Here is a 20,191-nt window from a genome sequence, read left to right as displayed (position 1 = left end):
TTGTTTCATAGAGACAGGATTTCCCCATCTAGCTCAGGTCGGTCTCACTCGATCCACCCACCCCAACCTCCCAAAGTGCTGGGATATTACAGGCAGGCACTAATAACAAGTTGGCTAGCTTGTGGACTGCTGTATGCTCAGAGCAGCTCAGGGCTGGGGGCGCACAACAGGGATTTGCTGGATATCAATGTTTTTGTTTTTGATTAATTGAATGGAATCTCAAGGTGGAGTGGGGAAATCCAGAGCTTGTCAGTGGGGCAGAGTACAAGCAGGTGTGGGAGGCGGCCTGGGGTGCCCTTAGCGTGGGCCCAGGGCCTCCCTCTCTCTCTCTCTCTCTCTCTCTCTCTCTCTCTCTCTCTCTTCTGACCTGGCCACACCCTCTACCCGCCCAGCCCCCTGCTCTAGTCCTACCACTTGCTGTGTGATCTTGTGAAGTGATTGTCCCCTTTCTTGTCTCTAGCATGAGACAATAACAGTCCCTAGGTTGCTGAGTTTTGGTGAAGATGAGTTGAAATAATACCCTTAGCCTAGTGCTGGGCACACAGTCAGAGTGAGTGGCTTTTGTACTCCTGAGGATGATCACACACAGACATGCACACACGCACATGCATACACACATGCACACACGCGTGTGCCCACACACGTGAACACACACACATGCTTGCCCATACACACGCATACATACACATGTGCGCACACACGTGTGTGCCCCCCACATGCACACACACACATGCGTGTTTACACACACATACACACATGCACACATGCTTTTCCAAGCTTTGGTAGCTCCTGGGAGTCCCTGAAAGACACAGGACTATAGCACATAGCAAATACACATCAAATCCCTGCCACCCCACTGGGCTTTGCCCACAGACCCCCCCAGGCACCACCGTGCTCTCTTGGGGGCCTCCCACCCCAACCCCTACCCCAAGTCACCACCACTGAGACTGATTAACAAAAACACATCAAATTCCTTTACTTCTGAGGTCTCCCCTTTAAGGGGAGGCAGAAATAGAACATTCTTTTTCCGGGAGGGAAAGGGGTTTAATAAAAACCGGTATAATTAGTCAAATACGGATCTCCGTTAGGCCCTTTCTGTGTGTGGGCCCAGTCTTGGATGGCTGCATCCCCCAGGGAGCCCCCCTCACCTCGGGGTCCGAGGTGGCACCAGGAGGGGGCTGGAGGTGGCCAGCACCAGCGGCTTCCTGCTCAGCTCCCTGAGGCAGGCCGGCCACTGGGCGGCGGGACGTCACCACCGCAGGAAATCGCGAATGAACTTCCAGAGCTTGGTGACCCACAGGTTGACGCCGAGGTCCATCAGGTACTGGATCTCGGGCGTGAGCATGCGCCGGCAGAGCTGCGCGTGGCGCTGCCCGATGCTCTTCTTGAGGTTGTAGCCCAGGATGGACTTGGTGCCCAGCGGCTGCCAGGGTTGCATGGCGTCGTCCTGGATGGCGGCAGCATCCACAGCGTGGCCCCCGTCGATGCAGATGGTCCGCATGCGCTCGTTGGCACGGCGCAGGGCGGCCACCTCGCGGGCCATGCGTTCCCGCCCGAAGGCCTCCACCTTGCGCCAGAAGCTGGCGTTGAAGTGGCGGTAGAGGTGGGCGTCCAGCATGTTCCAGGCGGTGGCGCGCCCGTACAGCTCCCCGGAGAGCCGCGGCACCGGCGAGTCGCGGCGCGCGTTGAGCTTGAAGTAGAGCACGTCCTCCAGCTCCCAGCACAGCAGATCCTTCAGCAGCACCAGCGACTCGTCGAAGTACTCCTGCAGCAGCACCAGGTGGAAGCGGCGCTCCACCTCCTGGATGTGCTCCTGCACCTGCGGGCTGCCGGGGTCCAGGCCGCTGTCGTAGCCCAGGTCGAAGAAGAGTAGGTTTCGGAGGTAGTGGGCATTGAAGCCGTTGGGGTCATAGTAGCGATCGGGGTCTTGCAGGAACTCGGCCAGCTTGTCAGCGCCTGAGAGCTTCCACGTGAGGGGCACCACCGGCCCGAAGTAGTGGAAGGAGGACTCGAACAGGCGGGCGGGGTCGCGGAGCACCGTGATGAAGGTGGCGTTGGGCGGCACCAGGCCGCGCACCTCGTCGTAGTGGAAGCGCATGTGGTTGCAGATGATGTTGAAGCAGGCCCCGGGCCGGTAGTCCTGCACCAGGCTGCGGGCGAAGAAGGTCGGGTAGTCGAAATCGTTGCGGCCGTTCGGGAAGGCGAACTTGAGCCTGTGCTTCTGGCCGAAGCGGAAGAGGATGTTGAGGAGGGTGCTGCTGGCCGTCTTGTGCGTCTTCAGGAACACGATGTTGCGCCGCGGCTGGCACTCTCCCGCCGACCTGTTGGCTCGGGTCACTGCCTCTGGCTCAAGCAGGGGTGGAGAGCAGGACGCTGCAGCCTCTGGGGTCCTGCTGGGGACAGAGAGGTGGGGAGAGCCTCAGGGGCGTGCTGGGCCCTCAGGACTCTGGTAGCTAGAGAGGGAGACTGTTGGGGACAGTGGTGGCAAAGGAGCTAGGACAGTGGGACCTGTGGGGCCTGAGTCCAGGCTGGGTGCCTGGATGGGTGGTCTGGCCTCTCTGGTCTCAGTTCCTCTTCTGTGAAATGGGGACAATAACAGGCTCTATTCATGGTGTTGTGAGATGACCCACACAGGCTCTCATCTCATTCGTGGCCACTGTGTTGCTTGTATCATGAATCAGTATCAGCTTGGGCCACAGGAAATTGCCATTTATATTTTTTTGAGACAGAGTCTTACTCTGTCGCCAGGAGCCAGGTTGGATGGTGCGATTTCGGCTCACTGCAACCTTCGCCTCCCAGGTTCAAGCAATTCTCCTGCCTCAGTCTCCCAAGTAGCTGGCATTGCAGACGCACACCACCACACCCAGCTAATTTTTGTATTTTAGTGGACACGGGGTTTCACTATGTTGGCCAGGATGGCCTCGATCTCTTGACCTCGTGATCCACTCGCCTTGGCCTCCCAAAGTGCTGGGATTACAGGTGTGAGCCACCGCGCCCAGCAAGAAATTGCCGTTTTATAGGACAAGAATGGTCAGTTTTTGTAGAAATTTCCGGTTTTCTCTATTTCAACTTAATATCACCAACAACTGGTATTGTACCAGCTACAGGCTGTGTAGGGTCTGTGCAGAGCAGCCCCATGAGGAGGCGCTGGAGAGCCTGGTTCTCAGGAGCTGGGCCTGGAGTCAGACAGACCCCAGTTTGAATCCACGCCCATGGACAGGTCGCTGTCGCCCCCAGTGTGGCCCCACTGGAGTCTCAGATGATGCTACTCCGAGCCCTGTACACAGACAGTGTTACCTGGTTCTCATGCCCCATGAGGAAGGCTCTGTTTTTTTGTTTGTTTTGTTTTCTTGAACAGAGTCTCACTCTGTTGCCCAGGCTGGAGTGCAGTGGCACAATCTTGGCTCACTGCAACCTCTGCCTCCTGGGTACAAGCAATTCTCTTGCTGCAGCCTCCCGAGTAGCTGAGATTACAGACACACACCACCACACCCAGCTAATTTTTGTATTTTTAGTAGAGGTGGGGTTTCCTCATGTTGGCTAGGCTGGTCTCGAACTCCTGACCTCAGGTGATCTGCCCACCTCCCAAAGTGCTAGGATTACAGGTATGAGCCACCGCATCTAGCCGAAAGACTCTGTTATTATTCCCACTTCACAGATGGGCACACCAAGGCTCAGGGTTACACGGTGAGTTCTGCTGTCAGTGGAATTTCTGTTTGGCAAAGCATGGTGCAGGGTGCAGAGTGGCTGCCCAAGATCACAAGGGCAGGCCCTGTGATAATTATGGGGCCCCATGGGTGGGACGCCATCCCTCCCCCCCATACCCATCATCTGCTCAGCTGGACCACTCACGTGGAGGCCAGGCCAGTGTGCATTGGGGGCACCACATAGGAGTACAGCAGCAGCAGGAAACTGGTGAAGAGCGCACCCAGCACCAGCCCCTTAGCCATGGATTCCCAGTGCTTCTTCTGCGGTGGCGGCATCTCAGGCACCTGCGGGGGCAGCACACAGTGGGCAACTGTCAGGAAGTTGGCCCCAGGGCTCACCCAAGACTGCCCACACCTGGCAGCCAAGACCTGCCTTTGCCTGCTCTGTGGCCCCCCAGCAGGGCCCAGACAGGAGCAGAGAGATGCTGGAGAGACCGAGAGCAACCACCTGGAAAGAGACAGCCCCAGGGCTGCAGAGACAGTGGGCGAAGCACTCAAACAGAGGCTGGGGAATGGGGCAGGGAGAAGCTTAACATTTAACAGTTAAAATGAACCAGGTAGCAGAACCAGGGCCCCAAACTTTCCACTCCTTTTAATTTTTAAGCTGGCTGATAATAAAAGAAAAAGAAGAAAAATAAGGTAACAAATATTTGTTACCTTATTTTTTAGTTATCTTGTCTTCTGATTCTTTTTTCTTTTTTATAAAAATACATATTTTTTAAAATTCTTCAATTTTACTTTAAATTCTCCCAGATCCTGAAGTTATCTTATTGTTTATACCTTTTAGGTCATCATAATGAAATAATTCTCATATATATATATATATATTTTTTTTTTTCTTTTTCTTTTTTTTTTTTTTTTTTTGAGATGGAGTTTCGCTCTTGTTACCCAGGCTGGAGTGCAATGGCGCGATCTTGGCTCACCGCAACCTCCGCCTCCTGGATTCAGGTAATTCTCCTGCCTCAGCCTCCTGAGTAGCTGGGGTACACGCCACCATGCCCAGCTAATTTTTTGTATTTTTAGTAGAGACGAGGTTTCACCATATTGACCAAGATGGTCTCGATCTCTTGACCTTGTGATCCGCCCGCCTTGGCCTCCTAAAGTGCTGGGATTACAGGTGTGAGCCACCGTGCCTGGCTATTTTAATTTTTTAAAAAATAGAGACACAGTTTCACCACATTGCCCAGGCTGTTCTTGAACTCCTGGGTTCAAGCAATCCTCCCACCTTGGCCTCCCAAAGTGCTGGGATTACAGGCATGAGCCACCGTGCCCAGCCTGTTGTTGTTATTTGTCTGGGGGAGATGATCTAAGCATGGCAACCCTATCAGCAGGGGAGTGAGATGTGGGCTATGAGGGGGGGTTCAGGCTGAGGAGCTAGAGTCCAGGAGAGAGCTGTAGCTTGGGGAGCCTTCCCACCTCCCCTTAGCTGCAAAGCCAGGGCCCCAAACTTTCTACTCTTGGCCCGAACTTTCCACTCCTATCCTGGCTCACACTGCACTGCGCCCTGGGCCCCTGAAGCCAGTAAAAGTCACCTGAGCTAATGACTACATGCACGGCATTGTCACCACTGTCCCTGAAGGCAGAAGCCAGTCAGCCTGCCTCCGGGAGGGTCACATACGTATTCCCTGGAAAAGTTACGCTGAGGTGGAGGATTGCTGGAGCCTGGGGGGCAGAGGTTGGCAGAGGTTACTGTGAGCCAAGGTCATGCCACTGCACTTCAGCCTGGGCAACCAGAGTCAGGCCCCATCTCAAAAAAAAAAAAAAGGCAATAATTGTTAACACATAAACAAATGTGTTAACACGTTTGTTATTTAACACATGAAGAAGCTGCAAGGTGGGATAAACCCGCCAGCCATGGAGGGGCCCCAGCACCAACCATAGGCTCTGGGATCCTGAGCCTGTGTTTCAATCCAGCACTGTGATTTCAGACAAGCCAAGAACCCTCATGGAGTCTCAGTTTCTCATCTGTAAAATGGGAAAGCTGGTTGCGCCCCTAGCTGTACTCTGGAGCTAAGCAAAGAAACCAGCACATAGTAATCACTGAGTGGTACCCCTCCTGAGGCCCGGGGGTTGGGGGCAGGGCGTCCACAAAGCACAAACCTACCACAGCCTCAAGCTCCCCTTCAGCCTCCCACTCCCCAGGGGCCCAGCAGAGAACAGGGCAGAGTCGTGGGCCAGATCACAGTCCAAACTCTGGGCCTCAGTTTCTCTGACTTTAAGATGAGGAGGGATTAGGATTCCTGTGGCTGGCCCTCTGGAAATCTAAAGGACCCACCCTGCCCTGGCAGCCCCACTCACCAGGGTACCTTCCGGAATCTGGGAAGCAGCAATAGTGGAGACGCTGAGGTTCAGGCCCTGCAGCAGGGGGCAGACCAACCTCTCTGCCTGCCAATCAGGCTCCACCTGGCCCCACCCAGGACAGTTTCTCCACCCCCCACCCCATTATTGTTTCACTCATTCACTCACTCATTTCATTTTCCCATTTGCTGTTTTTGTTTTTGTTTGTTTGTTTGTTTGTTTTTTTGAGACGGAGTCTCCGCTATGTTGCCCAGGCTGGAGTGTAGTGGTGCGACCTCGACTCACTGAAACCTCCACCTCCTGGATTCAAGTGATTCTCCTGCCTCAGCCTCCTGAATAACTGGGATTACAGGTGCCCACCACCACACCTGACTAACTTTTATATTGTTGTAGAGACAGGGTTTCACCATGTTGGCCAGGCTGGTCTCAAACTCCTGACTTCAAGCGATCCACCTGCCTCAGCCTCCCAAAGTGTTGGGATTACAGGCGTGAGCCACTAAACCCAGCCCCCATTTGCTATTTCTCAAACCTTGCCAGGCCCCCACCACATGCGCTGGGTGCTGCCAACTGCTGAGGCTTGGGCCATCCCTCCTAGGTTTACTTTTGAGCCCCTGTTAGAAGCCAGGCCCAGGGCAGGGGCCTGCCTCTCCAGAGCATCTAACTGACCCTTCTCAGCTGCTACTTAGTGGATATCACTCCACCCCCCCCTGCTGTCACCCCCATTTTGGTAGATGGGAAAAGTGAGGTTCCAGGAGTTGACAGAGCTTGTCCAGGGTCATTCAGCAAAGGCAGGGCAGGGCAGGAATTCGAGCCCAGGTCTATGGACCTCTAACGTGCAGCTTCCTGCATTGTCCACGGCAGCCCCTGCCTGATGTGTCCCAAGCCCTGTCCCAAGCGGAGGGGAAGGAAGGAGGGAAAGTCGCATCGCAGAAAGTGGGGGATGTGGGGAGGGGGGACAGGAAGCTCTGTCCTGGGAGCACAGGAGGGTTTGGTCTCTGTGGGCAGTCAGGATAAGGGGAGGGAAGCAGAGGGGGCCCTGGTGTCTGGTCCCTCCTGTGCCAGCCACATGAGGGGGTCCAAGGCTGGTCGTGCCCTTCCTGTGTAGCCACTCACTGTGAACTTGGGCGTGAAGCTATGAACCTTACCCTCCCTGAGCCTCCATCTCCTCGTGTGTGCAGTGGACACACAACAGCAAGATCAGGGCACACAGGGCCCTCTGTGATCACAGGCAGAGCCCCTGGGCAGACTGAGGTCAGGAGAGGAGCTAGCTGGCAGCCAGGAGCCTGGCTTGAGGGAGGACAGTCACTAGGCTAAAATTTAAAAATAAAATTAAAAAACGTTTAAACAATAAAATCAACAAGAAAGAAAAAAATGTAAATGAATTTAGTGTGTACGCTTGGGTTCCATCTCCAAGATAGCTCATTACATATATGCATATATTCCAAAATCTCAAAAATCTGAAATCCGAAACACTTCTGGTACCAAGTATTTGGGATAAGGGATACTCAACCCTGTAGCAGCCGTCCCTCCATCACAGGGTGCTGTGCGGATCCTCTGCATTCCACAAGGAAAGCCCCCAGCTTGGGGCTGGCACAGAGCAGTCACTAAGCAGGACCTGCCATCGTTACCATCATCATCATCATCATCATATTCCCAGGGGCCCAGCCACAGCCCCTTCTAAGTGTGTGCAGGCTGGAAGACCAAGAGGCAGGGAAGCTGAGCCTCGGACCAAGAGGGCAAGGACACTTTCAGGGTTACACAGCAGTAGCAGACATGGGACTAGAGCCTCGGTCTCCCACCTCCTCTGCCCATGGTGGTGACAACTGCGGGCATTCAGGACAGATGGTGCCCCATCACCAGCCCACCCCCTCTATTCCTGTCCTTCTAGATTGCGCCCGTCACACTGGCTTGCATCAGTGCAGACAGCTGGCAGCAGGCCAGGCCCAGCCATCCTCCCGTTCAGCTGAACCGACACCCTCCAAGGAATGAAGGAGAAACAGGACTTACTCCCCAGTCATGCACACAGGGAAACCTTCTGGCTTAGAGCGTCACCACCAGGCAGGCCTCAGGGTGTCCTACTTTCCCTGTGACCCCTGTGGCAGAGCAGAAGAGGTACACTCACCTCTGGCTATGGCTGGCTGCCCCTTTCCACCCGCTGCCTGAGCCACGTCCATCTCCCAGGCTGCCTCTGCGGTCACTGGGAGACAGGAATGCTCCAATGACACCCAGCAGCAAGCTGGCTGCCTCCCTCCCACTCTAGTGGTGTGAATATTCATGAGTTTCCTTCCTGGGGATAGCAGGTGGCACAACCCAGTACCCTGCAGGTGTTGCCCTGGCCCTCTGCCCTCACTGGACAGCCCTGGCCGGTCCTCACCTCTCTCTGGACCCCAACAAGCAAGCAGCTCTTTCATGCAAGGGCATGGAAAGATTCCAGGTATCCTTGGGCCAAGGACACAGCAACCACAGAACCCTGCAGAGAGCCCAGAACAGGCTCTAAGGCTGAGTGAGGGACAGGGAGGTAAATGTGGCGTGGGGTGCAAGAGGGCTAATTGCTCCACCTACTGCATTTCATGTAGGTCTCACAGTTTATGCATCAAGCACCTCTGTTAGTCTACTCTCCTGGTGAAGAAACCAAAGCTCAGAGAGGTAACATCACTGGCTCAAGGTCACACAGCCAGCAGAAAGCAGACAAAGCCAGAGTACATATACTCCAGGGCTTAAAGATGCTGAGACACAACCAAGGACCAAGGTTTATCCAAAATCTGTGAGAATCCAGAAGGATGAGTAACAAACTCAGCCTGGAAGGGTTCCCGGAGGCAGAGCATCTGACCAGAGCTCAGAAGATGAGTCTGGCAAGATAACACTTCCTGAGCTCTGAATCTTTCATCAAAGAGGGTGTCCTTGATGGGCGTGGTGGCTCATGCCTGTAATCCCAGCACTTTGGGAGGCTAAGGCGGGCGGATAACAAGGTCAGGAGTTCAAGACCAGCATGACTAACATGGTGAAACCCCGTCTCTACTAAAAATACGAAGTGCGGTGGCACTTGCCTGTTGTCCCAGCTACTGGGGAGGCTGAGGCAGGAGAATCGCTTGAACGCAGGAGGCAGAGGTTGCAGTAAGCCAAGATCGTGCCACTGCACTCCAGCCTGGGCGACAGAGCAAGATTCTATCTCAAAAAAAAAAAAAAAGAGGTGTCCTGCTTCTACCTCTATCCCTGGGTGAGGAATGGTGATACACAGACACTGTGGACCAGCTCTGCAGGATTTGGGCTGTTTGGAGATGCAGATCCTCCCCAGGGCCTTGGCAGGAAGAGGCAGTTCTAGGTGCCCCGGCCGTAGGCCCAGGAACCCTAGGACTCTGCTTAGGCCAGGCGTCCCAAACTACGGCCCTCGGGCCGAATGCGGCCCCCTGAGGCCATTTATCCGGCCCCTCACCACACTTCAGGAAAGGGCACCTCTTTCATTGGTGGTCAGTGAGAGGAGCACAGTATGTGGCGGCCCTCCAACGATCTGAGGGACAGTGACCTGGCCCCCTGTGTAAAAAGTTTGGGGACGCCCGGTTAGGCACTTGAATCTTAGGTTCAGGTCAGTTGTCTCAATTTTGTCCATGGACAGAGGGTCTCCTTGTGCCCAGAAAGGCCCCCTCCATCCTTCCTTGAGCACTGCTGCCTAGAGCCCCATCACGAACCAGGCAGATGTCACCATCTAGGGACCCAGGTGCCACCATCAATCAATAATCATTATTGTGACAGTCATTCACCACCCCCCCATAAGCATTTTCGTAGGTTAAGCAGCTGTCAGCCTCTCCCACAGAAAGGTGGGCATCCTAATTTGCTCTGAGTTGCCCTTTCCCTCAAAGCCTCACCAGTCCAGGAGCAGCCCCCAAGCATCCACGAAATACCAGAGCTTAACTGCCACAAGGCAGGCCCAGGTGCTGAATCAGGTTTGGGACATGGTACGGAGTTGTTTTATCCAGCCTAACATCCCGCTGACCTTCTGTCCTTTAAGCTGAGCTAGCATGAAGACAGCTTTCCAAGGGTGAGTCAGGGCAGAGCTGGCATCAAACTGCAGGGGTTGTGGCTAATGAGTGTAAACTCTGAACCCACAGGGTCCACATCTGTGCTTGGGACATCTCATGCGTCATGCAGCCTCATAATCCTCTCTGGAGAGCTCCCGCTGTTATCTCCATTTTATAGAGGGGTGAGGACCTCACCTAGTGAGAGCGAAGTGAGGGTAGGAGCGAGGGTAGGGGTGAGGAAGTGAGCAACTAGCCAAGGGAAGCAGAGATTTCCAAAGTAGGGAGTGCTGGAGGTAGACTGTGCTTCCAGCCCTGCCAGAGGGGTCTCTTCCCAGAGTATTGGTGACAACAGCTTTGGCTGGTTCTCCAATCCCACCCCAGGAATTTTTATTTTTATTTTATTTTATTATTTTTTTAGATGGAGTCTTGCTCTGTCACCTAGGCTGGAATGCAGTGGCAAGATCTTGGCTCACTGTCACCTCGCCTCCTGGGTTCAAGCAATTCTCCTGCTTCAGCCTCCTGAGTAGTTGGGATTACAGGTGTATGCCACGTTGCCCAGCAAAAACTTTTTAAATGATAAAAGCAATGTACTGAAAGCTGGGCACAGTGGCTCACGCCTGTAATCCCAGCACTTTGGGAGGCCGAGGCAGGTGGATCACCTAAGGTCGGGAGTGCCAGACCAGCCTTATCAACATGGAGAAACCTCGTCTCTACTAAAAATATAAAATTAGTGGAGCGTGGTGGCATGCGCAGAGGTTGCACTGAGCCGAGGTCCAGACCAGTAGCTGTAGTCTCCTGACCTCATGATCCGCCCACCTCAGCCTCCCAAAGTGCTGGGATCACAGGCTTGAGCCACTGCCCCGGCCCCCCTGTTCTCCAGTTTTTTGGTTTTTTTTTTTTTGAGACGGAGTTTCGCTCTTGTTACCCAGGCTGGAGTGCAATGGCGCGATCTCGGCTCACCACAACCTCCGCCTCCTGGGTTCAAGCAATTCTCCTGCCTCAGCCTCCTGAGTAGCTGGGATTACAGGCACGTGCCACTGTTCTCCAATTTTTAAAGGCAGTTCTCTTTTCTCCTTGGCCACATCTCTAGACTACATTTCCCAGGTGCCCTTGCAGTTCAGTGTCCTCATGTACTGGGTTCTGGCCCATGAGATGTGAACAGAATGCCCGCTGATGGCGTTAAGTGGGTGGACCTTTTCTATGGTCCCCTTTCCCATTTACTGGATGAATGGAGCGGTCTCCAAGGATCTGGAAGCGGACGGAACTGGGAGGAGCCTAGGCCCTTGCATCTCTACCCACCGATTGGATTTCAAGAAAAGGAGAACTGAACTGACATATTAAGCCTTTTAGAATTTAGTGTTTGTCTGCTACAGCAGCTAGCATTAACTAATATGCCTGTTACTCTAGAATGAGCCATGCAGAGAGAAAAGCACATGCAAAGGTCAAGGGCAATTGAGAAGCTAATGAACGGTCCCACCTGGCTGGAGTGTAGCGTGTGTCGCTGTAAGAGGCTGAGTGGGCAGGGGAGAGACTACAGAGACAGCCAGAAAGTAGGGCAGGGTTAAAAGGAACATGCAGGGGGGCTGGGCACGGTTGCTCACGCCTATAATCTCAACACTTTGGGAGGCCAAGGTGGGTGGATCACCTGAGGTCAGGAGTTCGAGACCAGCTTGGCCAAAATGGTGAAACCCCCATCTCTACTAAAAATACAAAAATTAGCCAGGTGTGGTGGTTGCAGCTACCTGTTGGTCAGACCAGCCTGACCAACATGGTGAAAGCCCGTTCTGCTAAAAACACAAAATATTAGCTGGATGTGGTGGCATATGCCTGGAATCCCAGCTACTCAGGAGGCTGAGGCAGAAGAATCGCTTGAACCCAGAAGGCGGAGGTTGCAGTGAGCCGAGATCGCACCACTGCCCTTCAGCCTGGGCGACAGAGTGAGACTCAGTCTCAAAAAAAAAAAAAAAGAAAGAAAAAGGAACGTCATGCAGGGCTTTCAGGAAGCATGCTATCGAGTCTGGCCTGGATCCTGTGGGCTGTAGGGAAGGACCCTTGGGAGGGTCTTCGGCAGAGGAGTGAGCGGATGGGATTCCCATCGGACTACTGGATAAGAAATGAACTGTAGGGATGAGGAAGGAGTGGAGGGAGCAGGCGGACCTCCATGGTAGTTGTTACAGCTGTGCAGGTGTGACTTAGAGCAAGGAGAAGGCTAGCGGAGGACCGCAGCTGTCTGTAGACCATGCAAAGGCAGCCTTCTGTTGGTGTCGGGGTGTGGAGGAGGTGGGGAAGGGTTGCTGTTGGATGACTGGCTGGCTGGGGGTGGAGCTAGTCCCTGAGTTGGGGAGGCCAGGTTGACTGTTGGGGTGAAGTGGGTGGTATCAGGTTCTGTTTAGAACATGCTGAGTCTGAGGGAGGTTTGGGATGATTCTAGAATGCCTAAAGAGCAATAGGAGCAAAGAGGGGGTTCTTGGGGGAGGGAGAGAGGCAGGTAAGGAGCTGGGCACAGAAGTGGGAACTGAGGCCATAGGAGTAGCTAGAGTCACCGAGGGAAGGGTGAGGAAGGACAGGGAGCCTGTGCTTTCGGAGCAGGAGGAAGGAGAGCTCCCTAAGGTGATAAAAGAGGACACTCAGGGCTGTATCAGAGTCTGCAGCACCGCTATTCCCCCATAAACCATTCCCCAGCCAGGCGAGGTGGCGTGTACCACCCAGCATTTTGGGGAGGCCAAGGCAGGCGGATTGCTTGAGCCCAGGAGTTCCAGACCAGCCTGGGCAACATAGTGAGACCCCGTCTGTACAAAAAATTTAAAAATTAGCCCACTGTGGTGGTGCATGCCTGTAGTTCCAGCTACTCAGGAGGCCTCAGCAAGAGGACCCCTTGAGCCCAGGAGTTTGAGGTTACATTGAGCTGTGAACGTACCATTGCACTCCAAGCCCGGGCAACAGAGCAAGAACCATCTTAAAAAAACAAACCCCAGGCTGGGCGCGGTGGCTCAAGCCTGTAATCCCAGCACTTTGGGAGGCTGAGGCGGGTGGATCACGAGGTCAAGAGATCGAGATCATCCCGGTCAACATGGTGAAACCCCGTCTCTACTAAAAATACAAAAAATTAGCTGGGCATGGTGGCACGTGCCTGTAATCCCAGCTACTCAGGAGGCTGAGGCGGGACAATTGCCTGAACCCAGGCGGCGGAGGTTGCGGTGAGCCGAGATCGCGCGATTGCACTCCAGCCTGGGTAACAAGAGCGAAACTCCGTCTCAAAAAAAAAAAACAAAAAAAAAAAAAAAAAAACCCCAAAAAACAAAAGCCATTCACCAACTGAGGCACATCCATGCTGTTTGCTCATATGCACATACAGGAACAGGGCTCTGGCAGAGAAGGTGGTGGGTGAGGGTATCCCAGGGTTGCTTTCTGTAGCTGGAGGGGAATCTCACCGGGATATGGAAGGACCTTTTAGGAGTGGAGCAGGCCAGGTGCGGTGGCTCATGCCTGTAATCCCAGCACTTTGGGAGGACAAGGTGGGCGGATCACGAGGTCAGGAGTTCAAGACCAGCCTGACCAACATGGTGAAGCCCCATTCTTCTAAAAATACAGAAAATTAGCTGGGTGTGATGGCATGTGCCTGTAATCCCAGCTACTCAGGAGGCTGAGGCAAGAGAATCACTTGAACCCAGGAGGTGGAGGTGAGCCGAGATCATGCCATTGCACTCTAACCTGGGCTACAGAGCAAGACTCAAAACAAAACAAAACAAAAAAGAGTGGAGCAAAAAAAATTCTCCCTATGGTGTTCGTACTGCAGATTTTACAGCAGCTATTACAGTTCTGGGTGTGCCTGTTCTCAGACTCAGCAATCCACCTGCAGGAATATGGTTCAAAGATAATGTAACTATTAATCTGAGATGAGCACATAAAAGTGGCCACTACATTATCATTACCTCCAGTGCTCACAGAGCCTTTCCCACCATTTAGAAGATGAGAAAATTGAGGCTCAGAGAGGTTAAAAAAGAGTTGCCTGGCTGGGCACAGTGACTTAAGCCTGTAATCCCAGCACTTTGGGAGGCCGAGGTGGGCAGATCACCTGAGGTTGGGAGTTCAAGACCAGCCTGTCCCACATGGTGAAACCCCATCTCTACTATCAAATTAGCTGGGTGTGGTGGCGCATGCCTGTAATCCCAGCTACTTGGGAGGCAGGAGAATCGCTTGAACCCGGGACGCGGAGGTTGCAGTGAGCCGAAATCTCGCCATTGCACTCCAGCCTGGGCAACAAGAGCAAAATTCTGTCTCAAAAAAAAAAAAAAAAAAAAGAGTTGCCTAATATTAAGCCTGGAATGCACTGTGTACAGAATAAACTTATTCATGTGGAGAAAATTTGTACATTCGTGCATGAGTGTAAGGGTCTGAAAAAATACTCAATTATAAATTACAATTTCCTGGGGAGTAAAGCCATTTACTTTCTGGAACATATTTTGATTCTGTGATCTCACACACACACACAAACACACACACACTTTACAAAAGAGCTTATATTACTTTGGAAAAATAAATAAAGATATTTCCACTTTGAAAATCTGCAGCCTGGGCTGGAGGAAGAGGAAAAATCGGCTCATCTGAGCCCCAGCTCTCCTCACTGTGTGGCCGAGGCAGATACACTGCCCTCTCTGAACCTCAGTGCACCAAGTGGGGAAGGGGCAACAGGCATCTGGGACTGAGAAGGAGCTGGGAAGTGTGGGTGGCACAGCGGAAGGGGCAGATGGGATAGGTTAGCCCTCCATCCGAGGGTACTGGGGAAGTGACTTGCAAGCATCCAGAAGCTTCCTCAATCTGAGCCCCTCTAGAATGGGATGCTGGAGCAGAGAGGCGGAAGACCACTCACTGGGGCATTTCAGCTGGATCCCAACTCGCTGGCTCAGAGGACCACTCCCAAAGTGTCAGCCCTGACATCTGGCCCCTGCTGTCCCCTAGGCTGCCCACGTGGATACAGGTAGTAGCAGCTGAGAGAGAGTGATGTTTTTTTGATTGTGCAGGGTCTCTCTCTGCTGTTTCAAAGGGCAGCCAGGCCTGTGACCTTGACAGACACCTTGGCAGTCTCCCCTCCTAGCCCCATGTGATGTGTGGGGAAATTCGGGCTCAGTCACTTGTAGAGCGCCTACACCACAAAGCCAAAAGGAGGAGAAAGACCACAGCTCTTCCTGTTCTACTGCCTTGTCTGGGTAAATCACCCTGCTTCCTGATGGCAGATTTGAGAAGCCTGTAAGAAGCTCTAACTGGGGAGCTAGCTGCAAGTCACAGCTTCACCAAGCAGTCAGTCACTTCGTCATTAGCTCCAAAAATGCGGAGAACCCGAGTTGAGTATGTAGGAGTTGATAATATCAGTCTCTGTACCTTATAACATGCCTGAAATATTTTTTAAGGATTGTTATGCACTTGTTTGCATAAAACTATGTAACAATATAAGGGTTTGTGAAAAGGTACTGACACTTGCAATGCACAATATTGCAACTGCAAAAATGCTGGAGATACGTACACCCGCCTCTCCACTCACTCCTGGAAACTCTCCTGGTAACTCTGCCCCCCGACCAGTTGGGTGACCTTGGGCAAGTGACTTTCCCTCTCTGAGCCTCAGTTTCCGAAAAAATGGCAGGTACTTTGACACCGTCACAGGCCTGCTGTGAGGCACGCAGAACCCTGCACACACTCGGCGTCAGCTCCTCTGATCAATCATACTGTTATCCTCCTGCATCCCACCTGGTAGGGGAAGCAGGCTCTGTCTGTGCAGACTTCTAGGAGGCCGCCATCCCCATCCCAGGCCGCGGAACTCAGGTGGGAAGGCAGGCATCTCCTGGGCCCCCACTTCCTCCCAAGATTGCCCCTCACCTGGTGGTTCCAGCAGTCCCCAGCCTGATGACCCCTATGGGCACCTGGGCTCCATCCTGCTCTGCCCTGTTTGGAGTCGTGTGGAGCCCCTAACAGGGCTCATCCAGTCAAAGTGAAGCAAGGAGCCCTCCACAAGCCGCAGCTGGGCCCAGAATTCCATTTCTTCATCATTCTCCCAGGTTAATCATTGCCTCTTTCACTGGGTGGCACACCTAGTCCCTCAGAACCTGGTGGGAGGGGCTGTGGGGGACACACTCCTCCCTTGCTGGGTGACACGAGGGCCTCAGACCCATTAAGGGAAGGGGATACATGAGTAGCAGGCATTCTCTGTCTGCAGGGAGCTTCCTCCAGGAAGGGCTCTGGCTGAGCAAGCAGGGAATGAAGCAGGCCGAGGTGGCAGCTGGGAACAGGGCTTTGTTGTCTCTGCTCCCGGGGTAGCAGCCTGCCCACCCGCTGAAGTGTCAGGCGGAGCTGGGAGCCAGGGAGGCGAGGGGGAGGGGTCCAGAGCTGAGGGTTTGGGGCGGCCCAGGCAGATCCAAGAGGGCAGGACCCCAGAGCAGAAAGAGGTCATGGGTTGGGCTGGGGTCCTGAGATGGTGGCCAGGGCAAGACTCCTATGATTTGGCGTCAGCTCAGCTACCTCTGAGCCATGTGACCTTGGACAAGTCACTGAATCTCCCTGAGCCTCAGTATCCCCCTCTGGATAACAGGGATAGGTAGCAATGCCTCCTTCACAAGACAAGGAACAGTGTGCACAGTCGCTGCTCTGGCCCAGGCCTGCCTTCCTGTGCCCACTGTGTGACCCTGGACAAGCCTCACCCTCTCTGGGCCTCAGGTCATCCTGTCAGTAAAGGAAGAGGTTGGATTTTCCCAACTGAAATGGACAGTCCTCCACACCTCTCTTCCCTCTGGAGCAGGCGTCCCCAAACTTTTTACACAGGGGGCCAGTTCACTGTCCCTCAGACCGTTGGAGGGCCGCCACATACTGTGCTCCTCTCACTGACCACCAATAGAGGTGCCCCTTCCTGAAGTGTGGCGGGGCGGGGGGGCCGGATAAATGGCCTCAGGGGGCCGCATGCGGCCCGGCCCGTAGTTTGGGGACGCCTCCTCTGGAGGATTCTCATGGCACCTTCCACCTGTCATCGAGGAAGCCCAGCGGGGGGATCAGGTGTCAGGCCTGCTGCCTCTCTCCCTTTCCCTCCTCCTGGTGTGGGTTACAGCGGCCAGACGGGCCATGGTGTCACCTCTCTGGGTGGGGCAGTTCCCACTGGGAAGGGCTCAGTCTGTAGTGTGCTCTGTGCTGGTACCAAAATGCTGGCCTGGCACTGAGGGGGCAGACCAAGCTGGACCCCCTTCCTGGGCACTGGCCTAGGAAAGAGGAACTGTGGGATTTCCTATAGGACCCGTCCTGGATGCCAGGGTTTGTCCCGCCCTCCCAAACCTCTCGTTGGTGGCTTTGCTTCCTCTGGGGTACAGGTCAGGGCCTTGCCCCAGCAGAGGGGATCCATCCCTTACTGTGGTCTCCGGCTCCAGCTCTGACCCCTTTCCTGGGGAGGGCCGATGGAGACAGAGGAGATATCGGCCCCTCCTCCGCTAGGGCTCAGGCCACTGGGTCCAGGATTAATCATTAACCACTCGCAGCTCCAGCCCAGCCCCAGCAGCCTGCCTTCTGCCCCACCCATCCCACCTTCAGGGACTGAGAAGCCTGGAAGAGGGGCTGGGGGGCTGGGGGAAAAACCAAGGGCAGGGAGAGCACCAATCTGCGCCCTCCCTGGCCCCCACCGGGCCACCTTCTGGAGTGGGCAGGGGCACCCAGTGCCCGGAGCAGCCGTGCTGCACTCCTATTCCCCTCCTCCGGCACAAGTCCCAGTCTGAGGGTTCGGGTAATGTGGGCGGTATCCCCAGGGAGTAGACTGAGGCAGGGCTCAAGCTGGCAGTGCGTGCTGGAGCCCGGGACGTACCTTGTCCCCGTCCTCCTCCGCCTCAGCGTGGCTGGCTCGGCCCGGGCCGCGCCGCCCGGGCGCTCACTGGGCGGCGGGGCGCACCCGCCCGGGCCCCCCGCTCCACCAGGCCTGGTCCATGCCCCCGCCCCCGCCGCCGCTGCCGCCGCACCGCGCCCGCTCCCGGCCAGGTGCGGCCGCCAGCCTGGCCCGGCCTCTGGCGCCGGGGCCAATGGACGCCCCGGGCCCCGGCTCCCTCCCCGCCCCGGGCCGGCCCCCTCCCCGCCCGGTCCCGGCCCCTCTGCGCCCGCCCGAGACGCACAGAAGCAGCATTCAGCGCTCTGGGGCGCATCGCTGCGCCCCCGCCGCCGGCCCAACAAGGCCCGTTTGTCTCGGATGCGCCAACGGGCCCATTGTCCCGCCGCCAGCCCTCTGGCTCAACGGAGCCCCCAGCCCAGGAGACTCGAGGATGCCCAGGCTTGGTGATGGTGGGGAGGGGAGCCAGGGCCCTGGGAAAAAGGCGCAGCCGGACCATTGCCTAACTTTGGTTGGGGGCCGTGGGGCCCTTAGGATCCAGTGGATCATAGGGCTTCTTGCTCTAGGCAGAGCCAACTGAGGACAACACATTTTTGGCACTCATGGGAGTGGGGGGAGCTCAAGCAAGAGGCTGAGCTCCCACTGGTCCTGCCACCTGGAGGTCTCAGCTGTCACTCTCTAGGGTGCCTAAGGGCTGAGTAGGGCCATCAGGAGGCAGGTGTCCCATCCAGGCCCTGTCTCATTTTCCAAGCCTGGGCTTTCCTTCTTCGCCCCAGAGGAGCAAGACCACGGATGAAGACCAATGCCTGCCAGGGGCCAGGAATCCTCAGCTCCAGCTGTGGGCAGTAAGGAACCAGCTGGCCACAGTGGGGCCTGGGACGTGTCAGAGCCCCGCTGCCCCCGCCATTACTGGGCGATTCTGGAATGGGGAAAATTCCACATCAGCATGGCTGCCAGGGATTTTTCCGTATCCGACAGGCCTGCACCCCAGTCTCAGCCCTGGATGCGCAGGACCTCAGACAGGCCTGAGTTGTCCCCTGGGGCTCCAGGTTCTGGCTCCAGACCCTCTGTTCCTGCCTCTAGAGGCAACCCTGCTCCCTCCCATCATGGTGTGCATGACAGGAGTGGGAATGGCACACAGCCCTCTCCTCCCACCGATAGCCAGGCCCAGCTGAGGCGGGGGGCCTGGGTTTTCTGCTACTCAGGCTGGAGTCTGCCCAAGCTCTTGCCTTCCCCCTGCACTGGTGGAACCTATAGCCACTGCCACAAAAACATTCTCTGCCCACAGTAAGCAAATAGTGAGAGACAGAGGGCAAGGTGCATAGATTCAGAGAAAGTAAAGCCATTCCAAACCCACACTTCCTCAGCCTGGCTGCACCCCCCCAGGGGTACCTTGGGGAGTCTGTCCTGGGAGGGGCTGAGTGACCACCAAGAGCCCCAGGTTGTGGTCCTGGTTCTGTCATGATGCACTGGCAGTTCCAGATTAGGGCAGGTCCCCCTGGGCATCAGCAGGCTCACTGTCAAGGTCAGCGAGGAAGCTGTCAGGTAGGCCTCACACATCACAAGTGGAGCTGCTGGTGAAGCCTACGCTGGGAGGTACTCAGCAGTTCTGCCAATGGGTGCACAAGGCAAGCTGAGGGCAGGACCTCGGCACGGGCCCACAGATCCCTCAGGCTCTGGCTTTTACCTCTTGGCCAACTCCAGCAGGAAGTGATGAAAATCAGTTGGTGTTTACCAAGTACTTACTACACACCTGACATTACTGAGTCTACAAAGTCTATAAAGTTTTCACAGATCCCTCAACACATCCCTCTGAAAGACCAGAATTCTTTTCTTTTTTTCTTTTTGAGTCGCTCGTTGCCCAGGCTGGAGCGCAATTGCTCAGCTCATGGCAATCTCAGTCTCCCGGGTTCAAGCAGTTCTGCCTCAGCCTCTCAAGTAGCTGGGATTACAGGCATGCACCAGCACACTTGGCCAATTTTGTATTTTTAGTAGAGATGGGGTTTCACTATGTTGGCCAGGCTGGTCTCGAACTCCAGACCTCAGGTGATCCACCCACCTCAGCCTCCCAAAGTGTTGTGATTACAGGTGTGAGCCAATGAGTCCAGCTCAAAGACCAGAATTTCTACCGGGGACTGACATGTGAGGAGGCAGGTGCAGAAGGAAAGTGCCTGGGCTAGAATGTGAACCAAGGTCAGACAGGCTGCAGAGCCCAGGCCCAGAACCTCTGTGCCTACCTTTGGGATCCCCTGGACCTGGAGGGGTCCTTGGACATCCAGAGAGCTCTGAGCCGTGTGAGGTCCATCTTGGTAAATACCCAGGTT

At 55.0% G+C, this 20,191-nt stretch overlaps 1 protein-coding gene across 10 annotated transcripts; it reads right to left on the bottom strand.

Annotated features, from left to right (window-relative positions):
- Positions 1-951: 951 nt before the first annotated feature.
- On the bottom strand, positions 952-20,120 carry GAL3ST1 (galactose-3-O-sulfotransferase 1). Of its 10 annotated transcripts, none has more exons than XM_074391288.1 (3): positions 19,260-20,120; positions 3,853-3,992; positions 952-2,393 (listed from the first exon to the last, which is right to left on the bottom strand). In XM_074391288.1, the coding sequence occupies exons 1-3, from the start codon at positions 19,425-19,427 to the stop codon at positions 1,250-1,252; spliced, it is 1,452 nt and encodes a 483-aa protein (XP_074247389.1). In that variant the 5' UTR covers positions 19,428-20,120; the 3' UTR covers positions 952-1,249. The 10 variants fall into 10 exon arrangements, with proteins under 10 accessions (XP_074247389.1, XP_010347442.2, XP_003938496.2 ...); XM_010349140.3 differs by having other exon boundaries at positions 952-2,390; positions 19,260-20,117; XM_003938447.3 differs by lacking the exon at positions 19,260-20,120 and adding an exon at positions 17,853-18,038 and having other exon boundaries at positions 952-2,390.
- Positions 20,121-20,191: the final 71 nt, after the last annotated feature.

This window comes from Saimiri boliviensis, chromosome 21, assembly GCF_048565385.1.
Source record: "Saimiri boliviensis isolate mSaiBol1 chromosome 21, mSaiBol1.pri, whole genome shotgun sequence".
Lineage (NCBI taxonomy): Eukaryota > Metazoa > Chordata > Mammalia > Primates > Cebidae > Saimiri > Saimiri boliviensis.
Note: the sequence above shows the minus strand (reverse complement) of the source record. Positions and strands in the feature narration are given on the sequence as shown.